This window comes from Barbatula barbatula, assembly GCF_947034865.1.
Source record: "Barbatula barbatula genome assembly, chromosome: 9".
Classification (NCBI taxonomy): Eukaryota; Metazoa; Chordata; class Actinopteri; order Cypriniformes; family Nemacheilidae; genus Barbatula; species Barbatula barbatula.
This window is the reverse complement of record NC_136772.1, coordinates 3,812,166-3,835,739: the sequence shown is the minus strand read 5'-3', so window position 1 is coordinate 3,835,739 and position 23,574 is coordinate 3,812,166. Positions and strand designations below refer to the sequence as shown.

Genomic DNA, 23,574 nt, shown 5'->3' with positions numbered 1-23,574 from the left:
ATTGGAAATGCCATATCCACCTAGCTTCTGCAACCCAAATCACTTACCGTTGTGGAACCAGTAGGTGTCGGGCATGGGTCTTCCTACAACTTTTAGATCAAATCGTGCAGTCTGTCCCTCAGAGCACTTGAAGGATGATGGCTTCTGTACAAACACAGGCTTGTACAGTCTTTCCAGCTGGGCCTCATCTGTGTCATCAAGTCTGCGAGCAGGTGAGCGCCCAGGTGAACGACTTGTAGAACGTGGTGATGTGGACCTGAAACATTGTATTGTTTGGAATAGATTTAGATGCTATTTGCAGAGGTTAAAGTTCAAACCAATGGCATTTCCTGAATTTTCAGATCAGCAGGAACCTACCGGATTCTTTGAACTGCTCCTGGTTGAGGATAAAGTGTCTGTGCTGGTCCGGTTGGCTCGACAGAGAGTTTTCCAGAGCTGACAGCATTACCCTTTATGTTACTGACCAAAGCAGTGTAGACACCCTCATCTTCTGGCAGCACCACAGGAAGGCGCAGACTGGCTCTACCATCCTGCAGAACCTCCATCTGATAGCGGCCTCCGTGTGTAATGTGTTTGCCATCTTTGTACCAGGTAATCTACATATCAAACAGATTACACTCTTAGCATATAGAAGCATGGAGGATAAACATGATGAGTGTTGTTGATCTTGATGTCTATATAACACATTTTAAATGACATCATACCTTAGGGAGTGGGGTTCCTGTCATCCTGCAATGGAAAGTTGCACTCATGCCCTCCCTGAGTCTGTAACTTTTAACTGGGGTATTAAATACTGGTGAAACAGCATCATGCTCAGAAATGCTCATATCCATCTGCTCTCCATCCTCAGTCACCAACTCCTGGTAGGTAATCTTGAGTAGACGGAACTCGATTTCTTGAATACATCTCTGCTCAAAGTTAGATATTTGGAACTCCTGTGAAAAACAGGAGAGATGTTAGGTCCTTTTTAACAATATAAATAAATACGCACTGAATGATGTATTAATTTAATAATTTATTTATTCTTGGCATAGGACTTTTTATGGATACAATTGTGTAAAAATTTACATTTTCCCATCCCATCACCTAGGATCTATCATACCTGCTCTGAAATGAAGGACTGCATCATCTGGGACTGTTGAGCCATCCTCCTCTGCATGATCATCTCTTTCTCAGTTACACTCTCAACAACAGAAGTTACATCTGCCACTTTTGGCTCCTCTACAGTTGTGATTACTTCTGTCCTATAAGTCTCGTCCTGTTTTTTCAAATAGGCCTCATATGCCTCTGCAAACAGAATCACATGTGATTTACATGATCCAAGTATAGTATTGCCACTTATTATAAAAATCGATCTTAAACCAACCCTCTTCCAGCAGAAAGGCTGAGGCAGACATCTCTCCAATTGGGTTCCTGACAAATATGGTGTACTCTCCAGCATCATCGGGGAACGTCATAGAGATCTCCAGCTTGCAGGCCCCGGTGTCTTTATTGTAGGCCACCCTGTACCTGGAGGAACAAATTAAAATATGATGAAGCTGTGTCAGTAAGCATTCAAATACAAAAGCTTGAGCATTAAACATACCTATATCCAGTGGTGAGTGGAATCCCACTCTTCTTCCAGTAAATATGAGGTTTGGGGCTGCCTCCGATCTGGCACTCAAAGACTACACTGTCTCCCTCCACAAGCTTTTGCACTGTGGGTTTCTTCACAAAGAATGGGGCAACGCCTCCTCCAGCCTCCACAGACTCGGAGACGGCACTAATTTCAGACATGGTCTCCTCTCTGGCTTCAAACCTGTTTATTAAACACCTTTACATTAATTATTATGAATGAAATATTTACCAAGTTATTGCTAAAATACACATAAATTGTATAATAGCAAAAAGAAAACTAGCTTTAATTCATTGAATAAATGTTTTACAATTATACTGTTGGTATATGCTTCTATATAAACTTAGCAATTTATACTATACATAGAAAACATACAATTAGTGGAAGTCACACCCATGATATTACCGTTTCTAAAACCATAATCATAATTTTCTCTAAAGAAAGATGCATTTTTATGACTACAACAGTATTATTGTAGTCATAAATTACAAATTTAAACAGTATTATCTTTTATTGTTTATTTATAACGAAAAACATTTTGTTTATTATAATACAAAATTAGGTTTCCATTATGTGACAACTGTGCCAACTCTCTGGCGATTTGTTTCCGCTACAAACTAACTGCAAATATAATGCAAATTAAAAGTTTTTGCAGTAACACAAATTCACAACTATCTTCAACTTACTGTCTTTCCTGAGCTGCCATTATAACATGTTCAGAGACAGTAGTAAAATCCTCTCGGCTGTCAATGTCTTCTGAAACTAAAGATGAAACGCAGTTCAAATAAGTTTATGATGTCACCGATCACACCATTTCAGACAATTTGTTTAATAATAATCTATTACCTTTGACCAGCAGGTAGCAGGAGGTGCTGATGGTTCCAGCCTCACTGGTCGCAGTGCAAGTGAAGCGACCACTATCTTCAGCAAATGCCTCGCGGATCACCAAATGGGAAAAACTGTTTTCATAGGTGATCTGAAAATCAATGGAGTTCTCGATCCTGTAATCCTCTCTGAACCACATAATGGCTGGTGTGGGGTGACCTGAAATCTGGCACTCCAAAGTCACACACTCTCCCTCAGTGACCGTCACATTCTTCAATCCCTGGACAAAATCACAACAGGATTTTAAAATATATCATCTTTTGTCTTCGAAATATTTGTACACATATAAATTTCACATTTATATTGACAACGAAGGCAAGATATTGTCGCTGTCTTTCTGAAACATCAGATGTCCAAGTTCACTGTTTTTGGAAGGGCAACAGCGATGTGAAGCTATAAATACTCACAGCCACTATAGTTGGTGGCATCACTTGCTCCTTTGTGTAGGATGGGATTGCTGCAGTCTCAACAATCTGGAAAGGATGATTATCAAATTATAAAATCAGGTTGTGGGGTTGAGATAGAGTGGATTAATTTTGAATATGATAACAGTGACAAGACAAGAAGATGGTTAAGATGGTAGATTATCTTTTGATGATCTGAAGTAGATGGCAATGCTTTCTGTTTACTTAATTACATAACATATAAATTGATTCATAGGAGGCTCAATGAAGTCGATAAATATTTAGATGGTACACCCAATAAAACAGTTTTGATAGGCCAACCGTATACCAATTCTTGGCATCCCTGTTGTATCATTCTATAATAAGACCATCACATGACCCCTGCTATCTATAGAGCCCAGCATCTGTGCATATCCATCACAGTCAGTTTAAATACGCCAGCTAAATCACCCTCGATATTTGGTCAACAATCCACATGAATACATTCACCAAGCTTAATTCACCAATTAAAATTGCAAATGTGTTTGTGTTCATAGTTAGAGGTAAAAGAGAATTAAAAATGTGCAACTGTACTTGTTGTTAGGGGTTTCACTGTATGCCTGTCACTTTTCATGTTTAGCTCTGTACTATGATCTAATTTAGGTAAAGTATTTTTGCGACAGTAAATGTGGCAGTAGGGTGAGGAAAATTACATCTTAAATGTTGATGTTCTACTGCATGCAAAACAAACCTGATCAATGACAAGTACAAAGGCTATCTAAAGAGAAAAAAACATGATCGAGATAAAAAAAAGATAACAGTAGTCAAATAACCCAATAGCACTCAGTGTTGTTTTCAGATTAGAACATTTGCAAATTTGAGTATTGTCATTTGAGTCAACGTGCATCGCCATTATATCAGATAATCCATAAAATATCAGGTTGGTGAAACTTCCAAAGTGAGCATGCAAAATGGGAGTATGTCATTTGAAATGACCATTAAAGGTGTGAAAACAGCCAGAAGGGTGTGAAAACAAAATGCTGTAAAGTGCTTCTGTTAATGCTGTGATGGGTGTGTGTGTGGTCTCCCTTTCATCTACACCTCTTAGGTTTTTTCTCAAGTTATTTAGAGCATCTGTAAAAGATTGCATACAATCTGTCTATAATGATTCATTTACAAATAATTTATAAGTCTCTTTTAAAATCTTAGAGGCAATTGTTAGGGTTAGAGTTTAATCATCATTCCTGAAAGTAAATCTTGCATTTCCTGCTTGTGTTAAATGAAAACTCTTGCAAGATATTTGTCATGTGAACAAAATCATTTAGAAAAATATTGTTCATTGTTCAACTTGATTAATGATGTTTGAATATTCAAACTTATGAGCAATATTAAAATAAATGGACAAAACCTTCCAACAACCTGCTCTTGCAAAAATGTATTATTACGTGTTCATTTGGCTCTGAATTTATAAGGGGAATACAGTCAAAATGTGGCTTATGACTGTGAGCTCTTTAGTCTTAAACAGATCCAAACCCCCTGTTGAGACCAACATTTTAAAGAACTCTTTTTAAATTACAGATTTTGTAGTTTGCCAATTTATTAATAAAATTAAATAATAAATAAACAGTCATATTCTATGATTATTTTACCGTAAGGTTGTATTTGTTAACATTAGTTAATTAATTAGATAACAAACTAAGAATTAATAATATTCTACAGTTAATCATATATTCAGCCTTCCCTAACACAAAGATTAATATGCTGGAAACTACATTGCCAATTGAGAGTTCAAGCTAATGCATATCAAATGTTAACAAACACAACTCATTTTCTTTTTACATTATTATTACAAAATGCGAGTTTTACCCACTAGAGGTCACTGTAACCTACCTCTTTAACGTCGACTCCACCAGCTTGTTGCTGCAAAGTGAAAGAACCTTCCCATTGCTGCTCCTTGTGGGAAAATGTGGAGGAGGTCTGGACATATGAGGTGCCAGTAGTCATGCTGGTATAACTGGACTCTCCCACGTAACCCTCCTGCTTCCACGGAGGAAGAACATCAGCACCCTGTGATACTTGTCTGTTGGTGGTGATTGGAGACTTTACTGGTCTGATTGGGGACACCGACAGTCTTGAAGGGGAAACAGGCCTAAAGGTAGAATATGCACAAGAAATTAAAAAGTTTAATCATTACATATTGTATAAACTGACACAATAATTTATAACCTCATCCATGCATTTAAACTTCCATTAGTGATGCTATTAAATTAAGAAGGTAGCATTTAGTGCAACAAGCATTTACCCAATAATAAAAACAGGTGTTTAACATTTTTACCTGTGAGCTGTCTGACTGGGGGCTTTAACAGGTCTCACAGGGGAAGGGGATTGATGGCGAGTAGCTGTGACCTTTGGCGCCCCTGTGGATGGTGTCGGCTTTGGTGGCACACGAGGAGGTGCTTTGTGAGCCAAATCACCATCTTCTATCTGCATCTCCATCATGGCTTTGGACTCAAAAGAGGCCTCCATTGTCTGTAAAGGACAGATTAAGAGTAAATGTGAGACATTCATTTAATTTAACAGTCATCCATTTGCCTCGTGTAAATTTCTAAAGATGTTGGTTACCTTTTCAACTCTAGTCTGTGAAATCTGAGAGCTTGACACGATAGTCTTCGTCTTCTTAGCAGGCACTGCAAGCTCCTCACCTGAAATTAGACCCAAAATATATATATAAAAAGTAAAATTTTATTTGGGAAATAAGACAGAAGAGCACCATACTATATCACACCTTGAACCAGAAGCTCGGCAGTCGAGCTAGCACGTCCGCTGCTGTTAGATGCATTGACAGAATATGTTCCTGAATCTTCTGGGAAAGCTTCAGCGATCAGCAAACTGTAAAGGTCTCCTTCTTGAACAATCTGAAAGTCAGCAGAGCTTTGAATCTCAGCTCCCTCTCTGTAGAACTTCACCACAGGTGTAGGGATTCCTGTCACTCGAACATCCAGTCTCACTTGGCTTCCTTGTCTCACTGTCGCACTCTGTAGTCTCTGAATAAAGGTTGGTGGCGCGGTTTCCGCTTTGAGTAGAAAAGAACAAAAATAAATTTGTTTCACATTATAGCTCTAAAAAGAAAAGAAAAGAACGGTTTCTGTAGTGATAGTTACCTGTCACCAGCAGTTCAGCTGTGCTAGTGGCTTGTCCAGCGCCATTGGTGGCTCTGACAGAAAATCTTCCGCTGTGTGCGGCTGTCACGGCGGGGATCATCAGAACAGCGCGGCCATCGCTGAACGAGATCTGAGCGCCGGGCAGAGCGGCAGCAGTAAGAACCTGGCCATCACGAAACCAGCTCACCTCTGGAACTGGATTACCTGCAACCAACCATGCACATGCATTCTTTGTCAACACTTAATTATAATTCAGTAGGCAAATGATGTGTCGTTTAATATAAAAATGAAAAAAGTCTTCAACTTTTTCTTACCACTAACTTGAGCCTCGAACGTTGCGGCACTACCCTCAAGTGCCACAACGCTCTGAAGCGGCTGTGTAAATGTTGGAGCTTGTGTTGACATGATAGAAGGCGCCCTACAAAGGAAAAAATCCAAGTAGTGAATTTTACATTGCAGTCACAAAGTGTAAGTAACAGAGAAATTCTGTAACATTATAGGTGGTTAAAAGACAAACTAGGTGGGTATTAAAGAAAAACTGAATAATCACTATCCCACTCGACCCCCATTCACACCTGGCTATCAGCATCCTGTCATTTGTGATAGCAGGACAGCTTTGAAGGCGAAGGTGTTGAGTGTCAAGTCAAGTACCCATTTAAACAGCTTCAATATGTGATAGGGCACAAAATATCTACGGCAGGATTTCCAGATGTATTTTACATGAACGCAGATTGTTGGCTAAAAGCACACTGTGCACAATATAAGACTTTAAACAGGCTTCCTCTCATTTTAAATCAACATTTGATGAGTAATCCTGCCATGTGATTCCACACGACAACCATTCACACCCTTCAGAGCAGACCTGATCTAAATCAGTGTTTAGCAACTAGGGCATTGAGGCCCACCAGGGGGCCCTAAAATAAACAACTAAGAGGGGACAAAAAACTATGATTTAAAATATGGCAAAACACGCATTAAAAAAAGGTCAAACAACCACAATATTTAGAATATTCAAAATATACTGTATTAATATGAAGGAATCTTCCGTATTATTTTTACAGTTGTTTTACATGTATTTAACATTTTGCACTGCTTTAAATTGCATTTTAGCATTAATGGAATTTTACAGATTTTTTTACAGTGAAGTTATGACAAGCTCTGTAATTGTTTAGGTAGAAACAGTTAGTTTTGCATTAAATATTATTCTGGACAATTCTCGGATTAAATGTAAATAATCTACAGCATTTTGAATCAGCGAGGTAACGTGAGAGATAAAATCATAAAAAATCACATAAATCAGTAAAACGTAATTTACAATACCATCAAATAAAAACTTTTTTGAGTAAACTCAAATAAATACACATTTTCTACCGCTTACTAAACTTAAAGGTTGGTTACAATTGATTTAAACACAAAGGAAGGTATTTATTAATAGTCAATAATCCATGTTTACACAAACACAAAAGCCCAATTTCTATATACAAAATTTCACAGTAGCATAAACCTGTCGGAATACGTATATCAGCAATGTGTCGTTCCAGCACTACAAAAATCCAAAAATAGATTTTCCTATCACAGAGATCACATACAGTATAAAAACTTTAATATATCAGTCTCACATATATTTAGATGTATATTACAAACAGAATGGAAAAAATAAATGTGCTTTTACGAAAAAAGAAAAAGAAAGAAGGTTAGGCCATCTGTATCATCAACCATATGGCAGGCTCCAACAGGTGAGAGTGAACCACACGGTTCATAGCACAATCTCAATTTACACAATCAAAAGCTTTGCTATATGTCAACAACCAACCAAATGAATTGAAAATATCTCATTCAAACCCAATGCTATCATGTATGAAGGCTGAAATTCAATATGACAGAAAAGGCAGTCTCCAAAAATAATCTGTCCCCTGTTTGATTGACAGTCACCATGTGGCACATAGCTGAAGGTGCAACTGATATCTCTGCTGCTGATTCCCTTAAAAAGACATCACGGCCCAGCTGAGGCACCACTCTAATGCTATCACAGGCTATTCTTGGCTGTTCTGAAACCATTACACCATTTAATAACCCTTCAAGTTATAATGTTGAATAAACTTCCTGAAAAGCAACACAAATTGACTAAACTCTTATCATGCTTCCACAATATCAACAAAATAGCACTTAGTGGCTATTAGCACTTTAACTTATCTTAAAAAAGAGTGCAAGCACACATCACAACCAGCTCATGTAAATATGTCTTTTAATGCAGTAAATGTCACTTACTTGAACCACAAGGCTGCCTATACTTGATGGGACTGTGCCCAGGTGATTACCTCCTCAGCAACAATCCTCTTATCCAAAATGATTCCTGAAAATCCAAAGTGAGAACGGTTGGGCCCCGTAATAACCCAAAAAACAAAACTACACAGGGTCTAAACCGTGTAGTTTTGCTTTTTCCTTGCAATCCCTACACCCGAGGCAAGGCTGGGAATGCTCCAACTGCTCAGAACTACTAACATAGTTGTTTTAGTTTATATACCTCAAGCCTAGTCTGCATCATCACTTCCAGGCCACTCCCGATTGGCTACAGTGCACAAAGCATCATGGGAAAGTGATGCATTTTATGGAACTTCACACCTGTTTCTCAGTGGTATCCTACAACATATGAAGTTAATACTAGCACGATATGCTTTAGCCTCACTTTGGAGCTTTGAGTTTGCAGATGTATTTTTCAAACAAGTAACTTGTTACATTTAGTATGCATTAATTAACATGGCATGCTCAAAACTTTAATGGCAGACTTTAACCTGTTGATGACCAAAAGGAGAGACTGGCTGTCCCTGTCACTCAAAAGGGAGGGCAAAGCAACCCCCACTGAAAGACACCAGTATACTGATTACAGTATGTTTGGTAACTGTCCCTGTTTTTTTCCAAATGTTACTATCTTCCATAATTATTAGCTTTTAATAATAATATTGTTTTTTTAATCAATGCTTTTGTTTCTGGGAAAATAAAGGCTCATACAAGCAAAAAAACTACTGGTTATCAAAGACGGGCTCCAGTTTAGAAGTCCTATTTTCAACACCAACACTGGGTTAAGGTGCTAAGTACATTTATCACTACATTTTTTTACCTTCCTGTCCAATTACAAATTAGTCTTTTATGTCATATTAAAACAGGATAATAATGTTAAATGACATCAACAAATCCTAGCAGAATCTAAAACATGTTATAAGAGAATCCTTTAAAGTACACAATGTCACAATTATATAAGTTGTGGTTCGCTTTCATTTTTATTATTTCTTTATAAAGTTTAAGATGCAAAAATCACATATTTTTTGCCATAGTCGGTACTAATGCATTTTTTTCATGCCTATATATATATTGGGCTTTTTTCGTGGCTCAGTGGTGAGAGCATGGCATTAGAAGCGCCAACGTCATAGGTTCAATCCCAGGGAGTACAAATACTTAAATAAAAGTAACTTTGGATAAAAATGCATGTAAATGTGTATTTTCAAACATGTATACATTTAGGAATTCTTACACGTACGCAGAAATTAAAAGGTACTGGCATAACACCGAGCTCAAAACAACAGTTTAACATAACAGTTACTAAAAATGAGTCGTCCAAAACTTCAGAAGTGAATCTAGCTTTGATTATTTTGTCTTTTATGACTAATATCGTCCTCACGAAGCAAGTTCCAGACGTAGTCATCCATCATCGCTTCATCCCACCTTCCCTGTGATATTTCTAGATTTTTTCAGACAGTGACATTGAAAAATGATTGGGAAAATATACAAAAATATATATTTTTACCTGAGCCTCTGGCTTTTGTTTACTGCATAGGTAAATGACAAACCATGCCATGGCGCAGATCAACTCGCTGGATTAGATTAACATTAGAAGACAAACCATGAGAACAAAAAAGAACATTGCATAGACACAAATGTAAATTTTCCACTGTCCTATAAGTGTTTAAATCTTCATATAAAGTTACCTGCTTATGATGACACTCAAGCCTGAAATAAACTTCCAGACTTTTATGCAGATTTTTGCCCAGATTTTCAGTCTGGACTAGTTGCAGAAAGTCTGTGCCAGTCTGCAGATTTGATCAGTTAAGTGTGTTTCTATCTCAAATTTTCAAAAAGTCTGCAAATGCATGATGTCTAATTTAAAAAAATCTGTTCGGATTTTAAAAGTCTTGTAGTATATTGCAGCCATTACAGTTAGGACTGGCATCTTCTGATCTCTCTACTGGCGTTGGCATTGCAAAAAAAGTCAAATTTTCTAAACTGCATTTAAGATATTGACAATTTAAAATAGGCACACATATTTTATCAATTTCTTATAGCTGGAATACACTACAAGACTTTTAAAATCTGAACAGATTTTTTTAAATATACATCATACCCTTGCAGACTTTTAAAAAAAGTTTCAGATAGAAACACACAAACTGATCAAATCTGCAGGCTTTCTGTAACAAGTCCAGACTGAAAATCTGGGCAAAATCGGAGCAAAAGTCTTGTACTGTATATTAGCATTTAAAGGGTCCAATCCAACATTGGTCCCCTTTAACTTCCACTGTACATTTTTTAAGTATTTTTCAAAGAGCCAAATACAGTTTTGGTAAGACATGGGGGTAAATAAATAATTAAACTGCTCTTAATGTGTTTCTAAGAAAATACTGTTCATATATGAATATATGTATAGGCATAAAATAAAATATGAAAAGTCTATCCACTCTCTAAAGACTGACTTTTAAAAATGCTGCAAGAAACTGCAAAGAAAATTACAGGATGTCAATGAATCCTAAAACATGCTTTGACTGACAAAAATAGATTTTAGCTTAAACCTGTATGAAAGGTTCGGCGTGAAAAAGTACACTAACCCTCTTCTCTCAACAAGTAGTGGTAGCTTTTGTTGAAACTAGTAACTTTGTATTAGCACCTATAGTACTATTGCTCTTTGTATGACATTATCGCTTATTGCTCCCTTAACTCTTTGTAAGTCGCTTTGAATAAAAGCGTCTGCTACGTGACTAAATGTAAATGATAGGCCGTGCTTGAAGTGGGCCAGTACGCGCCGTTGCGGAGTTCTCTATATTCATATTTAGCGGACCTGCACTTCTCTTCTCCTATGCTGCGGTACTTTGTCACACTGAATCATGCAAGGCGTCATTGTAGCCGTTAGCATGAAATTGCTATATAGCCCAATTAGTCGTTATGTTTTTTGGCTAAAGATTGCAGGCTTTGCATCTAGGATCTTTGGCGCGGAGCTACCCAAATTCAACAAATCAAACAGGGTTTACGGAATTCCAGCCAATCAAATTCAGTCAATAAAATTAAAGAAGACAGAACGTTCAGCCAATCAAATTGAAGACAGTCTGCAGGCGGGCGTACATAAGGGAGACACGAGAATGCAAACACAACAAAGCCAAGGGTTTCACAATCAAAATTATAAATGGCAAGATTTCAGAGATGCAAACTACTTACCTCTTGCTAATGTGTTAAATGAAAACGTAGGTGGTTTGTCACAATGTAATGTGTGTTTGACTTGACATGTCTAAAAACATAACAGCATATAAGGCATAATATTTGACTGCGTATATGATGGATTTAATTGGCAGAAGAATTCAATAGACTGCAGAACTATTATCACAGGTAATGAAAATGTTTTGCTCAAATTTGTACATTAAATAAGTTGTTTGGCAAATGTTTCCTTAAGTATATAAATATGTTGTACCAGCAATGTCCAAATACTGTTTTTTCGTTCTAGACATCTAGTCAGTTGGTAATAACACAAAAGCGTATCTGAACCTTTATTTCCAACTTCATGCACTGGTGATAGGGACATGAAAATGTACTGTATCTGTATCTGTCATTCCTGCTAAATGACTTGAGCACATTTAAGTGTATTAGCACCTATTGCTCCCTGAACTCTTTGTAAGTCGCTTTGGATAAAAGTGTCTGCTAAATGTAAATGTTAACATCTCAATTGTTGTTTCTAAATGACCATAGGTCCTAATCATTTAAATAGCTCATTGTCTAAAAGCCAAGGCTGTTCTGTTTGACATGAAACAGTGATCTGGAATAACAAGAGAGAACAAGATGTGACAGGAAAAGTCAAGATGCAGTAAGAGACACCAGTTGTGAGATGACGTACATTTTTATATCTTGATCAATCTTTACAATATCAATAACTTGAAGCAACAAGCCTAATTGTTTGTCATATTGTACATACTGCACAAACTAAATGTTGTCCATAATTTCATAAATAAAATCAGGATAATGATGTTTTACCATATCTACCAATTTGTGTAACTTCTGGGCGAGTGGCACCAAACAGAAAAGCATTTAGCACTTTAAGCAGCCCGCCCAGGTCAGACACAGCAACAGTGCACACCATTGGTTGAGCTAAGGTAATGTCCGCAGCAGGACCAACTGCATACAGTAGGAGTGTTAGAAACCTCTTTGAATTAACAAAACAATAAAAACTTCATTTTTTGCAGTTGTGACACTAGTTGCGCTAAAATGGCATAAAACAGAAGTTGTAATGGTGATTTCTTCTGAATTTGCAATGTATTTAAGAGTAAAAAAACATTTTGGAATGAGTTAAATTTAGGGCAGGGCTTGACTTTGACCCTCTAAAATTGACAGGATCATTGGAAAGTTGGGAGCCTAGCCATTGGACTGTCAATGTTGTGCCACCCCGTGTCGAGACATATGTAAGGAGGAGAGGAGATTTTGTTTGTAAAGGACAAGTAATGTTTTTAATGATGAGGTCACATTCCTTTAAAATAAATAAATCATAATAAACATATCCAGAACAGTTGCCAAGTGACTCATCTCTTACCAGTGTCAGAATGCCATTATTTTATAATCCATACAATAAAAGATCTTTGTCAGCCATCATCTGCAATTCCTAAAAAATAAAAGGGAGGAAATGGAAAGTTGTGTTCCTCTCAGTGGGTGAGATCTTTCATAGCCAATCTTCTTGCTCTTGTATGGCACATGGGTTTATTTTAGTACACCATCACTGTAGTCTAAAGATGTGATTTAAACGGGAGCCATTTCTGTTCCCCTTGCCAGGGGTTTGCAACCGTATCATGTCTCCATGAGAGGAGCTCATGTGTCACCAACCAACAGCTGCGGCCCTCTAAATTCAAGGAAGAGAAACTCAGAACCGTCACTCTGTTCTTTACCTGTTATGTTTTTGTATTTATACACAGGGATATAATTAAATATTAAAACACAAAATATAAAAGAGGAGCAAAAACACAGAAATTATATATTTGGGTAGAGGAGCAAAATGAGTGGGGGAGGAGAGCAGGAATGTTGTCCTGTCCTCAAAGAGGCCTCTAGAGTGACTCATTAAATAAAAAGGGAACCTAAACATTAAGGTTTATAATGGGATCTACGCTGATTTTGGGTCAAAATAAGGTAATTATAGGGTCATATCACCTGGGAAACACAGTTGTTAAAAGAGTAACATAAATGACAGCTGTACAGACAATGCCACTTAGGCTAGTTCAGAGGGGGCTACAGTGGGCCTCTGGTGTTAACAGTGACTAACTTAAAATAAAGAACACTAATTACTCAGCTACAGAACTATTATAATAAATATTTCGGTCTTTAATACATTATGTTAGCAGTTACAAAACAACACTGCGTTTTAAGATATAATCCCATGCCTTCCCAACATCTAATCTGCTACTGTCAAAATAGAACGACATATAACCTGACAGGCAGGAGCAACTGGACCTCTTGGGTGTCAGCAGGTCTACACATGAATATTCAAAATGTGGCCCCAGCAGCAGCAAATTGGGAGAGACCTGTCACATGCATCGGTTACAAAAGGGTTACACAAAAAGGGGTTACACAAAAATTACCCCATACATTATGTCATAGGCAATATATTATGCCTTGTAACACATGTAACACCAAACACCTGGTTCTGATTGGTCTTTGGTCATGCCATCCAGGGATCTGCTATTCCTCAAAAACTTATAACAAATCAAGTGATATCAAACCACTCACACAGCTACTTATAAATGCTACACCAGGGGTCGGCAACCTTTTTGACATGGCAATTTTTCTTGGTAATCACTGTGCCGATTCAACAAATTGATCTCAATATAATTATGCGGTTTATGTCATCTGCTTTCCGTAACATTAGAATCATTCTTGAAGAACGATTATAGTTTTGTGGAAAAAGCATAATGCATTCAATAGGTCCTACACCTGAGAAATGGTTTCAGATTTGTTTGATAACTGTTGTATCTTAACTAAGATGAGTAAATGATGTGGAACTATTTTAGTCATGCTAATAATGTAGTTATCTAATGTTAATAAATAAAACCTTATGGTTTTATGTGATGGTATAGGCCTTCACACCAGCTGCGCCCTGTAGCCTAGTGTCTGGTGGTGGCGCTGTGTAACAGCTGTGGAGTCTGCTCAAAACCCTGCTGCACCAGAGAACATGTCATTTATCAAAATCCTCCTTTTTTTGTACAAACAAACTTCTTCATAGGGACTGCAACATATATTATTGATCTGTTTGGGAAATGCGCATTTTTACTTAATTCTACCACATTAACACCAGACACAGAACAATAACAGATTTACAGCCTATTGATTAAACAACTTTCAAATACCACATGTTGTTTATTGAAAATAACGTAAAAATATGATAAAGTTGATATGATAAAATACAGACTGAACTCTTTAAAGATAAGTGCGGCACTTCTTCGTTCAGTAGGCTACCTGGTGTGCGCCAACTGCATGACCGCCTCATGTGACATAACTAAACTTGATTGTAAGGATTTATATTTAGGCTTATTTGTTGGAGGAACTCGAACTACAATAATATAAACAAATAATATAACATTGAACAGCACGTGATTGGAGCAGCCATTGATTTCCTTTCAGCGTGCCAATAGTAGGCTAGCAGACCACAGTGCTACACAAAACCCCCAATAAAATATTTAAACATTTGAAATATTTCTAATGTCGCTAATGTGGCATTTACCTGTGTAATAAGATAATGAACAGCAAACATGATTCAAGAACCATCTGTTCAGCATCATGGTCCTGCCATGCTTTATATTAGCAATACATCAATTCCTGACTGTGACTTACTGTAATTGTAAACTTAACAATACACCAACACTAACAGACGCAGCTAGTATTAATCATCCTCTTGTATTTTAAATCCAAAAGTAAAAGTTGTAGCAAAGTAGCTTCTGGAAAATCCTTGGAGCTTAAAATGTTAAAACAGCTCTTTCTGTTTTAAAGAAACATAACAGAAAGCAGACAACACTCCATTTCTTCATAAATGATATTCCTACAAACATGTATTTATTTAAAAAGTTGACTTAATTTCAGTGAGCATCTGAACGGTGTATTTTAAAGCGGTAGCACCATCTAGTGGATGAATGGGATATTTGCACTTAACGTCAACATTTAGTAGTTTGATGTCAACATGATCACTCAATTATAATTTAAATTTCATCTACTATGCACTTAGTAACTCTTTATCCAAATAGCACAGTGCCTATACGCGTTATATTAAGCATAAGAAAATATTAAAATAAGAAAATAACCTTAAACGTACATCAGATTTTCTAGATGAACTATTTATAATGCATAAATCAACCTTATCAATTAAGCATTTGTATTTCATTTATTTAGAAAGTACTCGGCGAAATAAATTATTTTCTTATTGCATATTAGCATATGCTCAAGCAATCTGATAAGCTTGTGTTTTAAGTAGTTCTCCAAATATTTACAATTATTCATTTGTCAGATGCTTTTATCCAAAGCGACTTACAAGTAGGAGAGCATTTAAACATTAAGTCAACACACTAAACGTACCGTTAGTTTTCAAGGCCATGCTACTAGAGGATCAAAGCTGGAGTAAGCAAATGAGAGAATGAACAAGATTATATATTTTAGAGAGTTATTGGTTAGTCAAATAAATGCGCAACAGGTATGTTTTGAGATTTTTTGTTGTGAAGGATGCTGCAGTTCGGATGGACTGGCTACATTATCACTTACAGACAATAACAAAATGATGACCAATATATTTGATATCAAACTCCAAAGTGACTAAAATGTAATTTTATTACAACACCATCAATAAAAAAAAACATTCGTAAGGAGCCACAAATGCATCCAATACTGCGGTTCCACATTACAACGGCCGACATTAGTCCAAATGTGCACATTGTTAAGAAGTAGCTATTGAAGGAGTCTCTTTTAAAAATAACTTTTGCATGTAGCTACACAAGGCAACTACAGGCCTACAGCTTTTTTACAGTGCGATCGAGTTATCTCGCAATCTACGAACGAAGCCTTTCAACATACAGCATATGTCAAGTGTTTTAAAAGCAGGGGACACACTTAACGACTTCGCAATTTCGCATCTAAAAGACGTCCGTCCAGCACAGCCCTGACGTCTATAAACGAGGCAAATTTTTTTGGCTGTCAGTGAAAATCTAATAGACGTCTATACCCAGAGTATACATCAATTAGACGGCTATTGAGCGACTATATATAGGCTAAACCAATAAAAAATCTAATAGGCGTCCAGCCATAGACCAGTTCTCAATTAGACAGCTAATAAATGACTAATATACATCTAACAGAAAACAAAACAATGGCCTAAGATTTATTTTATTCATAAAAACTTTAATTTTTTACTTTACTTAAATACTTTATTAAGAAAAATAACATTAATAACTCTGAAAAATACCAAATAAAAACATGACACTAAATAAAATGTTATAAATACAATACCGTTAAATATGATTGTCTTGATTAGGATTGTCCAACAACAACAACTTAAGATAATAAAAAAATATAAAAGGACAAAATAAATTAATAACTTATAACTTAATAAATCGAATACAGATGAATAGCAAATAAAAGTTTAACCCATTTTGTTGGTTTACTTATTTTAACAAACGAACAAACAAACCTGTGAACCAACCAACAGTGAACTTTAAGGAAAATATGAATAGTTGGTTTTATTTCTACATCCCTTCTCATTTTCTCCCTGGTGCTTGCTGGAAGGTTGATCATCACATCATCTGCCAAATAAGAAATAAAACTGTTTTCCCAATTTTTTTACTTTAATAACACCACTTAAAATTAGAGTACGCTCTTTTAATACATAACTTATTATAAATGTCATAAATTGCTTATGTTTTATACAAAGCACTTTGGATCATCGTGTTGTTAAAACGTACCTTGTCAAATCCAAGCTCATTTATTCATATCATAATGATTTAACTAAAAGACTTTGATGGCGTTCATAAATTGTAATAGGTTGCACATGTTGAATTCAGCTAATTAGAGTTTAAGGACACACGGAAACACGTGCATTTAGCCTAAGTTTACCACAACTGGCTCTACACTGTTAGCCACCAAAATGTTAGAATTCCTACACACACGATAACAAATAGCCTATTGTAGATAAATAATGAACAAATAGCAACGCGAAAACACAGATACTTACAAGAAAACAGCACAAATGTCCTTTCATGTTTGTTTTCCATGCTGCTGCTGCTGCTGCTGCTGCAGCTTCTTCTTCTTCTAGGGTTTAATGGCGGTTGGCAAACCAACCACGCTGCTTCTTCTTCTTTTAGGGTTAAATGGCGGTTGGCAAACCAACCATACAATGCTTCTTCTTCTTCTTCTTCTTGTAGGGCTTAATGGTGGTTGTCAAACCAACTTAAAACGCGCATTCCCGCCACCTACTGGAAAGGAGCGTAGAACGTCTGATGGATAGGAAATTCATAATCTAAAAGGGGTCTTAAAGAAAAATAACACACATATATGTATATTTTCTAAATTCTATTTATCATTCCTGTTACCTTTAAATAAATAAATAATTCTTGATAAATTCTCGCTCGACTTGTCCCATCTCCTAACAGAATCTGGAGTCACAATAAATTTATTCCCACACATTTTAAGGCTTGACTAAACTGAAACCTTGCTATTCCAAAAGCTTCACATTTTAAAAGCACATGTTCTAATAATATAGTCCACAATTTTCACAAATTAAATATTCAAGTTTTCCTATTCTATATAAACATTGGTTTAATAAGCAATTCTTCTTGCGATTAAAACATCCTCTTTCCTATTTCCAAATCTTCTTCTCTCTGAACCAAACTTTTCTTGTATGCATCGAAAAAGCCTTTTGTTCCTTCGTCCCAATCCTTCTGCGAGAATTCCTTTATTTAATTCGCTAACGATTTACTTAATTCCACTCCAATACTTATTTGTGAGTGATTCAATGCTTGTTGAGCCAGGTGATCAGCCTACTTTTTTCCTTTCACACCCATGTGAAATGGAATTCACAGGAAGTTTACCAAAAAAACATACTCTCTTATTCTGAAGAGACTGCTCATTATTTCATAAATCATGTCTTGTTAATGTTCCACAAACTGTTTAGACAGGGAATCTGTACATATTACTGACTTTATTGGTTGGGTTTATTCTATCCATTGAAGCGCTATAGTTATTAGTATACTAATATTATACTAAATATTATTGTTATTAATTCTGCAGTAAATACAGAACTATGATGTGCTGTTCTTTTCGACATTTTTATTTGGGAAAAGGGCATATATACTGATGCTGTTATCCCAGAGTCTGGATCCACTGAGCCGTCCGTAAATATCTGTACTGCTCCATACAACGTGTGCTCAATATATTGCTGTATACCTTAACTTTCTAACTCACATGTTTTATTACTATGTTTTACTTTATGAAACTGAGTGTCAACTTAAGCCATTGGGAAAAGCCCAGGAGGAATTGCAGACTTTGCCACAGTGGGGGCAATATTTATGTCACCTAAGCCCAACTTCTGTGCTTGCTTATTTGCATTCCAATCAAAGCTCGATAACTTTTTATTTTCATATTCCCAGCAGTCCTTCAACACCATGCAGAGCTATACACCATACTGCCATAATCAATAGCCGCTCATATCAGAGCACAATGGAAATGTCGGCAAGCTCGTTAACTCCTGCTAAGCATGTCATGACATCGCTTTTTTACATTTATCTACCAGCTTCTGGATATGAATTTTTAAATTTAATTTTAAATTTAATTTAATACTCCTAGAAGGTATGGGTCTGTAGCTAATTGGCTGCGTGTGATTCTTGCCTGGCTTTGCAATTGGCACAATGATCCCATGTTTCCACTTACCTGTTAACTTTTAAAAAAGACTCAAGATTAAATCCAATGATGCTTCTGAAAGATGATTTACCATCACATAACAAATGTCATCTCTGCCTGGAGAAGTTTATTAATTGTTATTTCAATTCATACAAGGTCAATTCTGAATCCAATGTAAATCCAGATTGCCCTATATTGACTCAGTACCTGATCCCTATTTCTCCTTAAATTAACTGATACATTTGAATTACTGTGCACTTTGGCAAAAGTGCATGTTAATACCTTACCCTTTCCACTTTCAGATTAAATTTTCATTGTATACAAGAACTGGTATATTGCAATGTCTATGGATCACTCCCATCTTTCTTATCATACTCTACAAATCATTAATTTCAATATTTTCCCCAATAATTTCCACTCCTTATAATTAACCCAGTTAGCTATTTTAAACCTCCACCCTGGCATTCTTTCCAACACATCTTGTGCTATTTCTACTCCCACTTAACTGCTGCTGTCCGAAACACTCTCTCTCTCCTTTTAAAATATGCATTATTGCGATGTCAGGCAACAGTGATCCATATTAACGTTTAAGTCTCGCGTTGCCAGAAGTCTCAGGGCCAGAGTGGTCATCTAGCCGTCAAGAATAGATATAGGGATAAATCAACAATCTCCGCACTGACGGGCAAAAAACAACCAGGAATCAGTCTTGACTATAAATGGATTACAAATTGCCGATCTGAATATTAGCTAAATTGTGGCTAGTACAGGCTACGCAGAGAACATGTAAAATAAATGAAAACAGGCACCTTTCATTGTTGGCTTTGCTTACATGGTATCATAGCCTACATCCTACAAGTTATTTAGGCAAAAACAACATGTAACCAAATTTATGATTATTTTGGCTAGAAGTGGGGTTATTAGCTGGACGGTATCGTCCCATAGTTAACCGTGAAATCACGCCTATTTCTGGCTGGGTAAACATTCAATATTTTGAATTTTGTTTAATGTTTGTGGTAGTATCCACTGATGCAAAGTTCAAAACGCCGTTTTAAATGGAAAATATGTAATTTACGTGACTCATGTAATGTACAAACATACGTCATTATTTCTGGTTTTATTTCAGAAAGGCGACCGTTTAATTTCAAGGTAAGAATGAAATTACAATGATTACGTCTTAAGATAAATGTTAATTTTATAATGTTTTTAATTAAAATCAGACAACATCGATGACGTATGTTGTAGACAAATGTGACCACTGGAGGACGCAGCTCTTTTCTGGTCTGTGCTCAAAATGTAAAGGGACAGTTCACGTAACGTTAATAGTTATTTTATAGCAGCAACAATAGCTGCATATCTACAGTACATATTCAGTGATGATGATAAGATATACAGTATTTCGCACTGTGAATACATCCAGTATTTTTACAGATGTATTGTATTGTTTGAGACCTGCATACAGATGAAAGGTGTACCTGAGTATTTACAATTTCTGACAAGGATGTTAAACTATGGTTTTGTTCACTTTTTAAAGTAACCATCAGCTTATGCAAAAATATAATTTCATGGATTGACATTGATTCCATGATTCTCCGTCTGTAAATTTAGTAAATTAATTTTTTTAATACGGTCTAAAATTCTACATTTCTAATAAGAGACGTACATTTAAGATATGTCATAATGAATAAAGTCCAATTAATACTTTGATTTATCTTGCTGATTTTCTGATTTGTTTGTACTCAATGTTTCTTTGAGTTTATATATCAAAAGTGCTGCATGTCTAAAAATGTATTTAAGTATTGTATACATATGTCTACAATCAATATAGCAGTACATATGCAGTAGTTTGAAAATAAAACAACAAATGATTGCACTCCATATATATCACACAATGACATAACTCAAGGACAAAACAATTATTGTGCTGAGAACATGCTTTATTGAATCATTAATACTCAAGGAGGTTGCAGATATAGATAATACTACAATTCTACATAAAATCAAACCAAAGTGCAGGGCATAAAGACACTAAACCGCTTTTCCATTGCACAGCAGATGGTGTCACTGTGGCACACTTTCTTGATTGCCCGACAACTGCTGACTAGGTGTATTCTTAAGCTAACACACAAACACAAAATGCACCAAAGCAAACCCCCGAGAGGAGGCTCTGCTTCTGCAAGGAAGTGCAAGATATACTTTACTTAGTGGCCAGGTGATGTTAATCTTTAAAGTCTATTCGAGCAGTCCCTTGCCAGTAACAGAGCACATTAAACATTTTGCTCATAAAGTGCAGGCCGCTCGCACCATGAGCATGTCATTAAAATGGTGATATGACATAATCAGTCTGAAAACAAGACCTTTTTGTCCTGCTTACATGAGGGTATAATGCAAACAGCACTCAGGGTCTTATATTCGAGTAACAATGCATAAGAGTATGGTAATACCACTGCACGTGTTAACGTGCAGGTATAACTTTGTCTCTCAGATTTAGTGTAACATCAACAGGGAGCCTCTCTACCTGTTGAGGCAATCTTAAGACTTCAACTTACTGTTGAGGCACAGAGTTTAGTTTCAGGTTTAACAGGGTATTCGTTCCATGTGAAACTTTCTCCTGATAAACATTAAATTCCATTTGTTTCAGTTAATATTGTTATAAATAACAATTCATACATTTTCCATAACCGTTAAATTCGGCTATATACATTATGTACACGTCACAGAAAAATGGATAAAAAATCCGAAGTCATAATTATCCAATATGGCACATTCTATAATAACTTTAGACCTTTTGGCATAAATTGATGTCAAGTTTGGTATAAAAATAGTTTATATTTACAGGAACAGGTACTTATCAAGATTTTTTTCTGTTCATTTAATAAATACAAAAAAGTCGCTTAATGAGGGAAGGGGGGAGGTAAAAATGATGGTTTTCATTTTTACTTTGATCGAATGCTGATGGTAACAGTTGCTGTGTCAGATCCATGCTCATTGTAAAGTCTGAGTGTGTATGCTCCGGCATCGCTCTCTTTCACACCAGTGATGATGAGTGTGGTCAGGTCCTCAGTGGTCTCAATATGGAACCTGCTGCTCTCTGCCTCACTAGGCAGTGTCCTTCCACCACGTGACCACTCAATACGAGGTGAGGGCTCGCCAGAGAAAGCACAGGCTACCGTTAGAACCTTTCCAGTTTCAATGCTGATATCTTCAGGAAGAGCCTCAATTCTTGGAGCTGAGCCTATAAAATATAAATTGATTAAATTATACATATTAATGTGATAAAGCTTGTCCACATAATTTATAAGTATGTATGAAAGTTCCTTAAAGGTCCAGTGTATTAAATTTAAAGGTGCAGTGTATTATACAGTATTTGGAGTTGCAAAATGCAACCAATGGCTCAGTTTAGATGTCGTTGCGTTTTCGCTTCTGTGCCAAAGTGAACTCTGGCCATAGAGATCAATTTTCCCTTTAGCCCCGACTCTCATAAAACACACATGAACAAGCTAATCAACGTCTTCAGAAATAGACGTGTTTAATTCAAATGCAGCGTCGTGCAAATTATTAAAGTACTGCGACAGCGATTCGAGTGCAGACTGCACCGTGTGCATTGCAATCGGTCTTGCAGGATTTTAATGTAATACGCCACGCAATCTACTTGAACGTGTCTATTTCTGAAGAGGTTGACTAGCTTGTTCAGGTGCATTTAATCAGAGACTGGGGCTAAACTCCAGGCTCTGATTAAAGGCCAGATTTGAGTAGGCCTTCCACTGATTTACGGCTCAGAAACAACATGGCTAATTCCATGCAATGGGACCCACTGTGTATGTAGATAGAAATAGCTCATTCTACGGTAATAAAAACATAACACTTATGTAAGGTCTTTATACATCTCTGCAGATATAGTAATGTACATTTTATAGATTTTCTGTCAATAGATCCTTCATATAATTACACACTTGACTTTTAAGCATGGTGCACACAAAATGCTTGTTTATTCTTGGTCAAAAAATATTCTTACCCTGAGCACTGTGGAGGGTTCCTCTAATTGAAGTTCCCTCGGCATGTGAGTGACTTGACATTATACTGCTTGTGCTCATAGCAGATACTGACTCAGACATCATAGAGGACATGCTGGACATTGACGTAGTTTCAAATTTCATCTCAGCCATTGCGGAACTGCTGAAGGACGTTTCTTGCATTGTGCTCTCCATGTGGACCGCCTTTGACGTAAAACTTTCCTGCATGCTGCTAACAGCGGCACTCCCTCTCTTAAGTAGCATTTCAGCTCCTCCATGTATTTGGGAGGAGACAGTTTCTAAAAAAGCAAGAAGTCATTATTGCAGTGTTGAAGAGTCATAAACAAATATGA

The 23,574-nt window shown here is 36.5% G+C and overlaps 2 protein-coding genes across 2 annotated transcripts in view; both read right to left on the bottom strand.

Annotated features, from left to right (window-relative positions):
- Positions 1 to 8,534, bottom strand: part of ttn.1 (titin, tandem duplicate 1) — a 127,583-nt gene extending 119,049 nt beyond the window's left edge. Inside the window, exons 1-16 of the mRNA XM_079464582.1 lie at positions 8,313 to 8,534; positions 6,359 to 6,462; positions 6,045 to 6,248; positions 5,669 to 5,956; positions 5,506 to 5,585; positions 5,219 to 5,412; positions 4,774 to 5,032; positions 2,908 to 2,973; positions 2,462 to 2,720; positions 2,302 to 2,377; positions 1,586 to 1,798; positions 1,367 to 1,509; positions 1,103 to 1,287; positions 705 to 935; positions 358 to 596; positions 48 to 256 (exon numbers count right to left, since the gene is read on the bottom strand). Of these exons, the coding sequence (XP_079320708.1) occupies positions 48 to 256; positions 358 to 596; positions 705 to 935; positions 1,103 to 1,287; positions 1,367 to 1,509; positions 1,586 to 1,798; positions 2,302 to 2,377; positions 2,462 to 2,720; positions 2,908 to 2,973; positions 4,774 to 5,032; positions 5,219 to 5,412; positions 5,506 to 5,585; positions 5,669 to 5,956; positions 6,045 to 6,248; positions 6,359 to 6,449 (2,737 nt within the window). The 5' untranslated portion in view covers positions 6,450 to 6,462; positions 8,313 to 8,534. The remainder of the gene's footprint in view (positions 1 to 47; positions 257 to 357; positions 597 to 704; positions 936 to 1,102; positions 1,288 to 1,366; positions 1,510 to 1,585; positions 1,799 to 2,301; positions 2,378 to 2,461; positions 2,721 to 2,907; positions 2,974 to 4,773; positions 5,033 to 5,218; positions 5,413 to 5,505; positions 5,586 to 5,668; positions 5,957 to 6,044; positions 6,249 to 6,358; positions 6,463 to 8,312) is intronic.
- A 12,595-nt stretch (positions 8,535 to 21,129) lies between these two features.
- ttn.2 (titin, tandem duplicate 2) overlaps positions 21,130 to 23,574 on the bottom strand; it is a 157,165-nt gene continuing 154,720 nt past the window's right edge. The window contains 2 exon segments of the mRNA XM_079464461.1: positions 21,130 to 22,443; positions 23,224 to 23,520. Coding sequence (XP_079320587.1) covers positions 22,145 to 22,443; positions 23,224 to 23,520 — 596 coding nt within the window. The 3' untranslated portion in view covers positions 21,130 to 22,144.